This window comes from Scatophagus argus, chromosome 19 (genome assembly GCF_020382885.2).
Source record: "Scatophagus argus isolate fScaArg1 chromosome 19, fScaArg1.pri, whole genome shotgun sequence".
Classification (NCBI taxonomy): domain Eukaryota; kingdom Metazoa; phylum Chordata; class Actinopteri; family Scatophagidae; genus Scatophagus; species Scatophagus argus.
This window is the reverse complement of record NC_058511.1, coordinates 9892184-9903872: the sequence shown is the minus strand read 5'-3', so window position 1 is coordinate 9903872 and position 11689 is coordinate 9892184. Positions and strand designations below refer to the sequence as shown.

The 11689-nt window shown below is 41.1% G+C and overlaps 1 protein-coding gene across 3 annotated transcripts; it reads left to right on the top strand.

Moving 5' to 3' along the window:
• Nucleotides 1-1657: 1657 nt before the first annotated feature.
• Nucleotides 1658-11144, top strand: si:ch211-203k16.3 (angiopoietin-related protein 1). Of its 3 annotated transcripts, XM_046374130.1 has the most exons (11): nt 1658-1944; nt 3051-3144; nt 3280-3329; nt 5446-5691; nt 7165-7380; nt 8884-9003; nt 9119-9233; nt 9356-9493; nt 9693-9909; nt 10042-10237; nt 10311-11144. In XM_046374130.1, exons 4-11 carry the CDS (start codon nt 5536-5538, stop codon nt 10455-10457), a joined length of 1305 nt encoding a protein of 434 aa, XP_046230086.1. In that variant the 5' UTR covers nt 1658-1944; nt 3051-3144; nt 3280-3329; nt 5446-5535; the 3' UTR covers nt 10458-11144. The 3 variants fall into 3 exon arrangements, with proteins under 3 accessions (XP_046230086.1, XP_046230084.1, XP_046230085.1); XM_046374128.1 differs by lacking the exon at nt 3051-3144; XM_046374129.1 differs by lacking the exons at nt 3051-3144; nt 3280-3329.
• Nucleotides 11145-11689: the final 545 nt, after the last annotated feature.

The window sequence follows — 11689 nt, the reverse complement described above, 5'->3', positions numbered from 1 at the left end:
ATTTTGTAGCTTCCTTATCGGTGTCTTTTGACTCTTTGTTTTTTTTTTTTTTGCACAAAATTTGTTGTGTGAAATTGATTCACTCTCACCACTGTCGTTTGCATTGTTTCTACTAAATTTGGAGTCTGGAAGTTTCTGGATTTCAAGCTTAAAATATCCCAAAGAAAAAATAAATGACTGTATGCTACCTACCCAGCAACAAATGACTCACAACAAAGACAGCTGATTAACATAGAAAAGGTTTTAGCTCTGTGAATATTGGCAACTCAAAACGGACACTTATGTTGTTGTATATCACCTGAATGCGTAAAATTGGCATCTGCTAGCTACAGTTACCAGGTTTGCCATGTCAGTTTCATGAGGTCAGTGCTGTGTTTGCAGTTTATTTTCACTGCCCCCAAGTGGCCATAAAATCTATTATCACAAGTTTAAATCCGTATCGAATTTTAACAAGAATGACAAAGTTGTTGAGCAAATGATGAAATAAATCTGCGACTGAAAGCCTTGTCTTGAAATAATTTGGTATTTTCCTGACTTTTGTGCGGTAAAGGTAACCTCTGTCGTATTAAACTGAAGACGTAGATTAACATATTCCTCCGTGCTGCAGTGTTGAAGAGGAGGTTAAGTATCCCTGCAGGCGAGTCAACGTGACAGAGGCAGCGGTGTGCTTGATAAATCTGCCAACATGCCAGCGACATGGTAAATGAGGGCAGGTGATGTTTCTGAAGTGGACTGTAATTAGTGCCTGCTGCAGAGGAAGGTGAAGCCCTCAGGTTTCTCTCGTAGATCATTTAGAAGGGCATTGGAGGTTAATGTAACGCTGAAAAGAATGCCATGGATGTCCTTCTCCAAATGAAAGTTAACATATAAAATGCAAGACCACAGACAGACTTTCTCTTTGTGACCCTCTTCAGTCTCAGAGGATGGTAGCTGAGGCTGTTACAAAACAAAGACAGTAACAATCTGTCAACCTCAGCCACCTTTTAGCTGCTTCTGCCTTTTACTTATTTATGACTTGAGTTCAAGTCTAACATGTCCCTGAGGTGCATTCAGGTAACGAGCATGATGCATGATACCAGTGGGGATACAGCGATTGATTAAATAAGTTAAGTCTAGTGTCACCTCAGATTTATGACAGTAGCAAAATCTAAGGCTGTTTGTGTGTGTGTGTGTGTGTGTGTGTGTGTGTGTGTGTGTGTGTGAGAGAGAGAGAGAGAGAGAGATTATGAAGAGATCTGACAGATATGATTGCATCATGATGAGTAACAGCCTGGTGTAATGGCATACGCTCCAGGTAAATATCCATCCAGAAAATGGTGCCTATAATCAGTATTGATTGATTGTTTGATTGATAGACACTCAGAACCTCTCACTGCTTTCAATGTATCAGAAACAGATGCCATGACGTGTGATATGTATTATGTGTGTCAAAATGATCTTATTGGAATAGATTAAGTGTGGGGGTCACAGCGCTGGCGGCTCTTGGAAACAATCAGTTCATCTGGTTGTCTTTGCTCTGAAGCAGATCTGAGACGTTTTCAAAGTCAGGACATTGTGACACTGATCATCTAGTAAAATGTCCTGCATGTTCAGTACATCTGAGTCACACCTGTGTCTAATTGAGCAAAGCACCTTATCTCATTGTCGCTAATGAGGAGCTTGTCATGTTGTTTTCTTCCAGGAAAATGTCAGCCTCTCATCCTCAGACTTCATTATTCACCTCCATCAGCAGCGTGTGAACCAGAAACATAGTTGTATAATGAAACTGTGCCTGCAGAGCCATGATTCATTTACTTTTTACAAAATGAAAGATAAGTTATTCTAGGAAATATAATGGTCCATATGTGCTGCCTTATCATCTTTAGATTTGTTGTTAAGTAACTGTTTCAGGCACTAAGACTGGCTGTGGATAAAGCGACGTTGTGAAGACTACAGCTCATACAGGTGGGTTACAATTTAAAGGATGCTTCTTGCAGAAACCCACAGAGTTTCTGGAACACAATGAAAGGGATATATTCCTTTATTTGGTGTTTTGACGAGAGTGGTGGAGAGCACCGTCTAACACATAGCTTTAAAACCTCACACAGTTGTTCAACAGGGTTGATACGATGACTGCTGAGGTCATAGCTTCATTATGATTCACTTAATTTTCATAATCAGACCCTTCTGCGGTCCCTGTGTGGAAGCATCTGCATTCTTTGTATTTCCTCACTAATTTGTTTTAGAATTTATTTTTCTTTACCTCATCTCAGTTCAGAAAATACAAAGCAAGCTGTGTCACAGCAAAGGAATAGCTAAGCCAGTTCACTTGGTTTGTACGATTACAATCTCATTCCATGTCAGTGTGTAGAGCGACAGCTGCTTTAACCTTGGTAACAGTTATTTCACACTGTGTGATGGACATTTGCTCCTTAGTTACACATGACTGGTCTCTAGGTAAGATGCAGGTGGTTCGCCTTTCAACTAAAGGCCCTGTATTGTTAGTCAGAGGAAGAGAGTTGGATAAATCCATTCAAATGTTGTTTTGTTGCTTGGGAACTCTATTAATTGTCCTCTACGCACGTGTCATGTTCCCAACACGTGAGATGAAATAACTTCCACCCTCGTCCCGGCCTCCATTCACCTCCTTCTTAAACCACCTTACCACCTGTTCAGCATCCTGTCAAACTGTCACATCACTCAGCCTCAGCTTTTCGCTCGATGTCAACACACTGGGAAAAGCCACTTAACATCGTGACAAATGTTCACAAGCCTTTTTTGCATGATGAATAATAATTCAGCAAGATGAATCGTTTTAAATGCAAAGAATCCAAGCAAACAGAATTTCATTATGCTGTCACTGACACAAAGTAATACCAAAAGGCTGTGTGAGAGGAAGTAAACATGGAAAAGTCTTAAATTAGTCTCGAGTAAAAAGTCCCTAAATGAAGGAATTAAAGGAGAAGTCTTGCTCTGAAGTCTTGCAAGAGGAAGCTTCATCTAAATTGTCTAAACCCTCTAAATGTTAAGCCCTGACTTGAATGAATTCTTACTGGCAGTTGTTCTTCTAGGCCAACTCCAACTCCTCTCTCCAAATCTGGCTCATGTTCTCGCCATTGTCTACCTGCAACAACTCACCTTTGGAGCAAGACTTTTTCTTTTCTGGTCTGTATTTGTAGAGATCTTTTCCATAATGTTGTCACAAACTTGACAATAATGACTTGAAAATACTTTTTAATTGATTAATTAATATGCAGTAACTTTGTCTCTTTAACTGCACTGCTCTGCATGTCTCAACAGCCTCAGTTCTGGTCTGGCACCAGATTACCTCGAGCTCCACTACCCATCAGGTTAACAGACTTTTCTCTATTAATTCTGCTTTTCTCTTTGATATTTTAAGCCTGCTGTACTTTTCTGGCTTCAGTGTCTTCTGTCAGGACCATATTCATTCCCTATATTTGTTTGCTGTACTGTCTCTCTGGGACACTTTTGTGCACACACTGATTATCACTATGGCCTGCATTTAATTAACTTGTTACATGGTGCCACCATGTGGCCTTAACCACACAGTTTCTCTCACATGCATCCAGCAGACACCATCAGGTATAGAACAAAACATTTTACAAATGAGGGACATTTTACATTCCTGAGAGTTTATATGTGAACTTCTTTTTGGTCTCTATATACATTTTCTGTTTGGTCTTTGTGGAATGTGCAGCATGTGGACAAAGTATGTGCTGCAAATTGATGCAGGACATTCACAGTGCAGACAGCTGATTTGGGAAATATTCATGACGGTATTTAGAACAGCAATTACATTATAGTTCCTTAAAAACAAATGATTGGACATTCAATCACGTTTCGTTTTTCTTACAACAAGGAGACCATGCAAGCTGAGCAGCTTGGCTGCTGTAATAGGATCAGCACCCCTCACACTCCCACTCACATCAGCCTTCATTACCACTCTTTGAGCAGGATTACTGAGCCTGTAGGTGATGCTTATGTACTGCATGTGCAGACCACTGTTAATGTTTTGTTGATGCACATACCACACCACATCAGCCAGTTGCTGAGTTTCATTCCCAGGTCATCGGATACTGATGCATTGGGTTAACTCAACAATCAGCTATTTTTCTCCAGAATCGTCTACTGCATGACTCTATTGCTTCTGTTCTCTGTTTAAGTTTTAAAAATCCAGTTCTCTTATTTCTGTAACATAATCAGTTTAATTCTCACAATATTCAGTAAAAAACAAAATGCTTTAGAATCGAGAAATACAAGTTCAGTACACATTACTGCAGCATTTGATGTAATCAACAAAGACACCCAAGGCAGCAGTGAGATTTAATAATAATAATATTAATATTAATGTAAGTCTGTATCTTTTTTTTCTAACTTTACTTGAACTTACTGCTAACTGACTAAAGCTGTTTCAGAGTTTCGTGGGTCACAAGAAGAACACGGGGAGCTCTTCTGGCTAACATCCATAACTTTCCTCACTTTTTTTCCCCTCCAGCTGTAGCACAACACAATAACTTTGATACTGACAAGTGATGTGTCCCCCCTCCCTCTGTACGCCTACGCCAAATTAACTAACACCCATATCAACATAGAACAAGAACATAATTCCCTTTTCAAAATAAAATACAATATTTTCATAAAAATAAATCTCATCTTTAATTAAGAAAGGAATTGATAGAAAGATAAAGAAAGCCTTTTGCAGTATTTTCTCTTATGTCTTGTTATAATTTTATTATTACTTCCCTATTTGCCTGCCACCCTCCATCCCTGAGTCGTTGTGAATCCTCTTAGAGGTAGATTATGGGACTAAGATGTCTACACTGAGAGAGAGAGAGAGAGAGAGAGGGAGTGACAGAAGATGAGCATGAGGCACACACAGTGAGAAAGAAAGTGATACAGGAAGAGAGGAAGACGGGAAGAAAATGAAGAGAATCCCTTGGCCTGAAATGGGCTGGGAATGGGGTAGAAGGTGGTCTGACTGGGGTGAGTAATACTCCATTATCTCCCCAAGTGGACAGAAAACTTTTTGTTCCACCATAGAAACAAAAAAAGAAATTTGACTTGCTACTTTTTTTCATGTTAAATGTGGATGTTCGAGTGAGACTTTAGAAAACAAAAAGACTGTCTTCTTCTTCCTAATGAAGACAATTAAGACAAAAAATCAGATTGGTTTTAGGAGCAGGTGCTGTGTGCAGCTTGTGTGTGTTCATTTACCTGAGTTACCTGAGGACATACAGTAATGGGATAGATTGGATAGAGTGGATCACCTCCCTGCTAATTAAACTCGCTTTCCCATGTTTATGTCCTATTAGTCATACGGAGACAAAGGTGCGCACAGAGAGAAACACTGCGACTTTGTATGCTAAAAGGCGCCTTGTGGGCTTAATGAATTAGACAACGGAAGCACAATACACTTTCTTTTTCTGTTTTTTTTTCTTTTTGTAGGACAAGGCAGCAGAGCCTCACATGGTGAAGCACACACTCCAGTGTCCCACCCCAACTCTGACTGACAAGGCAGGAACAGACTAAGCAGCAATGTCTCTCCTGTCCCTAACCAACCCTCCCTGCTGGAGTGTGTACTCCGCTCTCTGTATCCTCTTTGTGTTGCTGCCAGAGGCCGAAGCAGACAACCTGAACACTACCACTCAGCGCAATGGCGGGGGGTCTCAGTGTGGAGAGTACTCTAACCAGGTAATTGCCGTAAACATTCTGAGTACACACCGAAGTGATTTTCTCTGAAAGAGCTTCTGCAGGAGAGACTCATTACTGGCTTCTGTTCCTCCTTGTTACTCTGGAGATGAGAAAGAGCATCTCATCTCTGCAGGGCTCATTTCATTTACATCTACAATGCTGAAAAGTAACTTCATGCATGTATTACTCTGCCAGATCTGCATGTATATGCAGAAATATGAAAGATAACAGTGGTGAAAGAAGCACTCAGATCCTGTATTTAAGTAAAAGTACCGTTACAGCTACCTAAACTATACTCCATTATCAGCAAGTATTTGTCTATAGAATTATGTAATTAATTATAGCTGTCAAATAAGTTTAATGGTATAGTATTTTGCTCTTAAATGTAGTGGGGTATAAAGCAGCATAATAATGAAATACACGGGTAAACAAGTAAACAGCAGTGTAGTACTTGGATAAATGTGATTAGTTACTTTCAACCACTCCGATACAGATGCAAGTCTACAAACAGGCAACCATCACACTATATTGTAGGTACAAAATAAAAGTAAATAAAAGGTCAACTGAGTCCAGAATGATGTCACCGATTACTGTTCGGACCAAAAACCAGCAGCATTTATGTTATCATTGTTAATATGGGTTGGAATTGATAATAGATAATTGACTTTCTGGAAAATCTGTTTAGTTTTAGGATTATGGATTATGGTTTATGGATGAAACAGCTAAACAAGAATGTATTTTTCTGGCCAATACAATTGATAAAATAACTGAAAAGTCAAGGTATTTTAGTGCAAAATTGCCATAAAACCCTCCGGTTTGTATATTTGCAACACTGGCCACTGGAGTTCTGGAGACTACCTGGATACAGAGGTGCTTAAAGCTAAATGCCATTAACAGTGCTAACATGCTGATGCTAAGCACCTATAGAGTCACGTGAATATCTGCACCAGATTGTGTTACAATTTTGTTGTTCACCGATAACCACAAACATCAGTGTCACAGGAAAACTCAGAATGTGAATGTGAATGAAAATTTCATTGCCAGCCTTGGACAAATGCTGTGAGCGAGGCTGAGAATGATTGGTTAGCGAAATTAGAATGATTAGTACCTGCAATAGACATTAACTGTTCACACTGTTTACAGACATTAGTAATGTAACTCTTTATATCAGCTCAATTTCACGTGTTTGATCTCCAGGGTCCTTTATTCAGTTGCTGATGTAAAAGAATGAGATGTTGTGGTTTGTTTGTAAGAAACGACGCTGAAAAGAAAAAAAAAAAACCTGCTGTTGGCAGGAGTCAATTTGCTGCAGTTAAACCTGGAGTCTGACAGGCCCAGTAGAATTTATTGATTTGCTAGAGAAAAAGAAATCCCATTCACAGCAGGGCTGTTGAAAGCTGTAGTTATTTTACTTAATCCCACTTGTGCTCACTGGTGGTCATCAAAAAAAAAAAAATCTCCTCCATCTAACAGGTGATGGAGGATGGGATGTGTCGGCTGGTGGCCACGCTGCCTCAGCTGGATGAGCAGAAATGCCCGGATATGTTTCGCTGCACGGACGAGGTTTCGTATTGGTTGCACGAGAATGAGGAGAGGAAACAGCAGATTGCGGTTTTGAAGGAGACCATCTCCGAGCTGCAGGAGGAGCTGAGGAACCACAGGCACCACATCAAAGCCCTCGAGCTGCAGGTGAGATTTCCGTATTGACTTAGCAGACCTGGGTCAACCACCAGCAGCAATCCTGTCAACTGCTTTGAGTCCTTGCTTTAGTCCCAAACTCACATTGTGGCAATGTGACGGCTTCTTTCCACAGACAGAACAGAACACACTTTTTACTCATTTAGAAAATCAACTTATTCTGCTCTTCTGAGTGACATTTCTCTTCTTTATTTTATTTCTTCTGCTCAGACACTTCAGACTAGACATAAATATTTGATCAAATGAGCTTGAACACAAAGAAAGGAGTCAGCTTTCCTGAAATGGTTCTCTCTCCTTATACTCTGAAAAAGATCATGGTTTGGAGTTTGGTGGAAACCTCACTGTGATTAAAAACACTTTCCTGCACAGGAAGGAAGCACACGACATTAGCTGTGTGCAGTTCTGCACTGTAACATGTTGCCATCAAGCTGGCTTCCTCCCAGCATGTCCTTGACCTTATACACTAACAGGATTAGCCTCCTACTCTTCCACGTGTTGTCTCATGTGTCTCAAGCAGTGAGCCTATACAAACTACACTCAGCTGGAGCAGTTGGTGGCCAAAGGTGGATGGTCAAAAGGATTCATGCACTGTGTGTGTCATGCATAAGGAGGAGAGGGCTTGAGGGTCATGGGAGTTAGTCTCCATGTCCAGGCTAGGAATAGACCAAACACTGAAAAGTCTGGCTTTAAGTTTTAGAAAAGAGGGCTTCTGCCTTTGCAAGTTAGAGTTTTAGTGTATGCATCAAGACAGATGTATGCATGCAGTAGTCAGTTAAAAGCCAAGAGGATGCCAAGCTGTAGTACTTGAGTACCTGTGTAAATATACCTGGTTACATTATACCACTGCATATCAGCACATAACAAGCAGGGAAAAGCTGACAAATGCTGCAACTGCTGCAACACTGAAAGCAGCTGAAAGAACCAAATGAAAAACAGAATCATTTATGACCATTCAAAGCTAAAATGTAAGATCATTTTTTCTTTTACACGTAACTAAATGAATGCACTCGACCATTTAGCAAACTTAATGCTTATTCCTTGTTTATTTATATAATTATTGTTTATTCAGTCAGTGTTATTGGTGCTAAACTGCACAGCAACATGGCCAAATCTAGTACTTGTACTAGTACTAAATGGTTGAGAATTGATATGAATGATATTTTTCTGAAATTTATGATAGTTAATGTATCTTACTCTACCGTATTTGACATAAGTGTAGTTTGTTTTGTTAGTCTGTTAAAATCAAAGCTTAAACGATATCAGTTCTGTCATTTATAACAAAAAACTGCATGTGCACGTTGTGTTTTGCAAACTTTTTTTTGCTCATTTTATTAAATACTTTTATTGATAAGTAATATCCTTAAACTTATTCAGGATTCAGCTTAATTTAGAGGTTTTCCACCCTGATAATTTTTTTAAGCATTTCCTCGCATAGATTCCATTTTTCCCTTTGTATTTTTGTTTGTGTGTGTGCATTTGCATCTCCACTGACAGAGTGAAGAGAGGAGCCACTTGAATGTCTCCTTGGAGCACCGTTTTCATGAGTTGGAGGTTCACTATGCTGAAGCCACCACCCTGCTACACCTACAGGGCACTTTGATCTTAGACCTCCAGGTATAACCATCATGAGTAGTACTATTTCAGTTTTTAGGCATGTTTTTAAACATTTGTGAAGAAACAAAAACCTCCACTGGAAGATTTGTGATAGTTTCTCTGCATTTCTTATCAGAACCAGCTCCATAACCTCACACTCTTGGTGGATAAAGTGAAAAGAAGTCCTGGGTGTTTGATCAACATTGTTCGTCCCAACTCACTAATGAGTGCACAAGAAGCTCTGCATCCAGGTACACTCTCTCACAAGTGTATCACAAATACCTAGCACCCTATGGCTCTCCCAGCAGAGGGCGCCAAATTTCCATTATTGATTTACTCCAACTGAATCCTACCTCGCCCTTTCCTCCCTCAGAGATTCAGCATGTGGGGAACTGTCCCATTGACTGTGCGTCCCTCTACTACAATGGCGTGAGGAGATCAGGTCTCTACACAGTAGTGCCATCACTGGCCGGCATGCCTGTGGAGGTCTACTGTGATATGGACACAGATGGTGAGCACACATGAAGCTGAAGCTGTGTTGGCAAGCACACACACTCTGCTTTCAGGCAAGACACTGACTGCTAACTCCATGGGTGCTGTTGCTGTAGCACCTGTGTTGCTCCTTTGGCCAGACAGAACAAGTAAAACAACCCATTAGACATGGCATATGGTTCCCCCTCCAGTGCAATGCCTTTTCCTTTTTGCCTCAGGTGGTGGCTGGACTGTGATCCAGCGGCGTATTGATGGCTCGGTGAGCTTTGACCGCAGCTGGAGGGACTATAGGGACGGTTTCGGTGACCTTCACTCAGAGTTCTGGCTGGGCAATGAACACATACATGACCTGAGCACCCAGGGAGACTACAGTCTCCGCATCCACATGGAAGACTGGAGCAATAAGCACAAACATGCCCTCTACCAGAGCTTCAGGTCACTGTCACGCACCAGTGCACATACAGTTGACAAACACATGCACCTACTTGTAAGCTGCTGCAAAACATGAACAACCTGCTGTATCTCTTGCATAATTCCCTGCTATTCCTCTGTGTGGGTGCTGTGCAGAGTGGAAGACGAGGAGCATCAGTACCGTCTCCATGTGTCGGGCTTCAGCGGCACAGTGCAGGACTCTTTCAGCTGGTATCACGACAAGCAGGGCTTCAGCACCCCTGATAGTGGCAACATCTGTGCTGAGATTTCCCACGGAGGATGGTGGTACAACCAGTGCTTTTATGCCAACCTTAACGGAGTCTACTACAGGGTAAGTGTATACAGGTAGCCTTTCGATTTATACTTTTAAATTCATGAGTGGTTACTACTTCCTAATCCCACAGGGAGGCCATTACACCCCTAAAGGCCGGGGGCCACTGGGTCCTGATGGGATCGTTTGGTACACCTGGAAGGATTCAGACTATTACTCCCTACGCAAAGTCAGCATGATGATCCGACAACGCAACTTCCGAACCCGTTTGTCGCCCTGACCCACAAGTGAAGATGACGTCAAATGGTCTTTTTATTGACCCAGCTGTTGTCAGTCATGTTTCTGTGGTGAGTGAACCCACAGAGGAATGAGGAAGTCTCTTCTGTCAGACTGGTGCACTCTTAAAACCGTGGACTTGTTTTCTGCTGTGTATTCTTGAACACACAAACTTTGAACAGTAGAGTTCTTTTTCTGGGACATGCACATTTTTAAATCAGTCACAGGAAGTGAGCTCTTCCTCATTTTTTTTTTTACATCTGTTTTGTACCTTTTAGTCTGATATTTTGACCCTCTGACACACTATTAACAACCGAAACAGATGCGTTTGTATGATGTGCAGACAGAGTGAAGGGAGCTCACAGTTTCTGCTGAGCACACAGGAGGCACTTGCAAATGAACGCTCGGCTTATGGTGTGTGCTTATTGCATATCCCCAATTTTATTCATTTTGAATTTCTGCCAACTGTAAATTTAATCCATTGTGTAAGCTTTAATTGAGTAACAGGAGTTTTAATGTCATTACTTGAACAAGTCAAGAGATAAAACCCGGAATTATATTATGTGTGATAGCCCCAACCCTTTTAAGTGCTCCTGTCTCACAGTCTACGGTCAGGCAGAGAAGAGATGCTTTTTAAGGACAATGTATACATACGTACCATCTGAACTGTCCAATAAAAACTATCCGTGCATAATGTGACACTGCTTCATATAAAAATACTGCTTCAAGTTCCACAGGAGCAGTCAGCTTAAATCAGATGTGTCTGGCAGATGGAGATAAGAGCTTGTTACACACTACTGTTGTGGCATTCAGTACGTGTTGGGTACATTCAAATTACTTCACGCATGACTCCCCACCGACCTTTGGCCTGCTGGCAGGCTTGTGTCAATACAGCAGGCACGTGTTGATCAGAGGTGAAGGCTGCCGGCCAAATGATACAGAAACAATGCTGCAGGTTGTAGTCAGTTTACTTGTTCTTATCTTGCAAGATTTTACAGATATTTTTTTTTAACTGTGCAATATGTACTATTTACACCACAGAAGCCATAAACACACTAAAACACATTCACTCAAAGTAAGTGAAAAGGGTGAAAATAAATGTACTATTGGGTGTATCAGACATCCCTGACTGGCTGCTTCATGTGGCCTACAAATCCAGCTGCACCTGACTGGGGTGAGGGCTGCACATGGGGTAAAAGGGCTCTTTCACCTCCTCCACAAACACACTCTTTGACC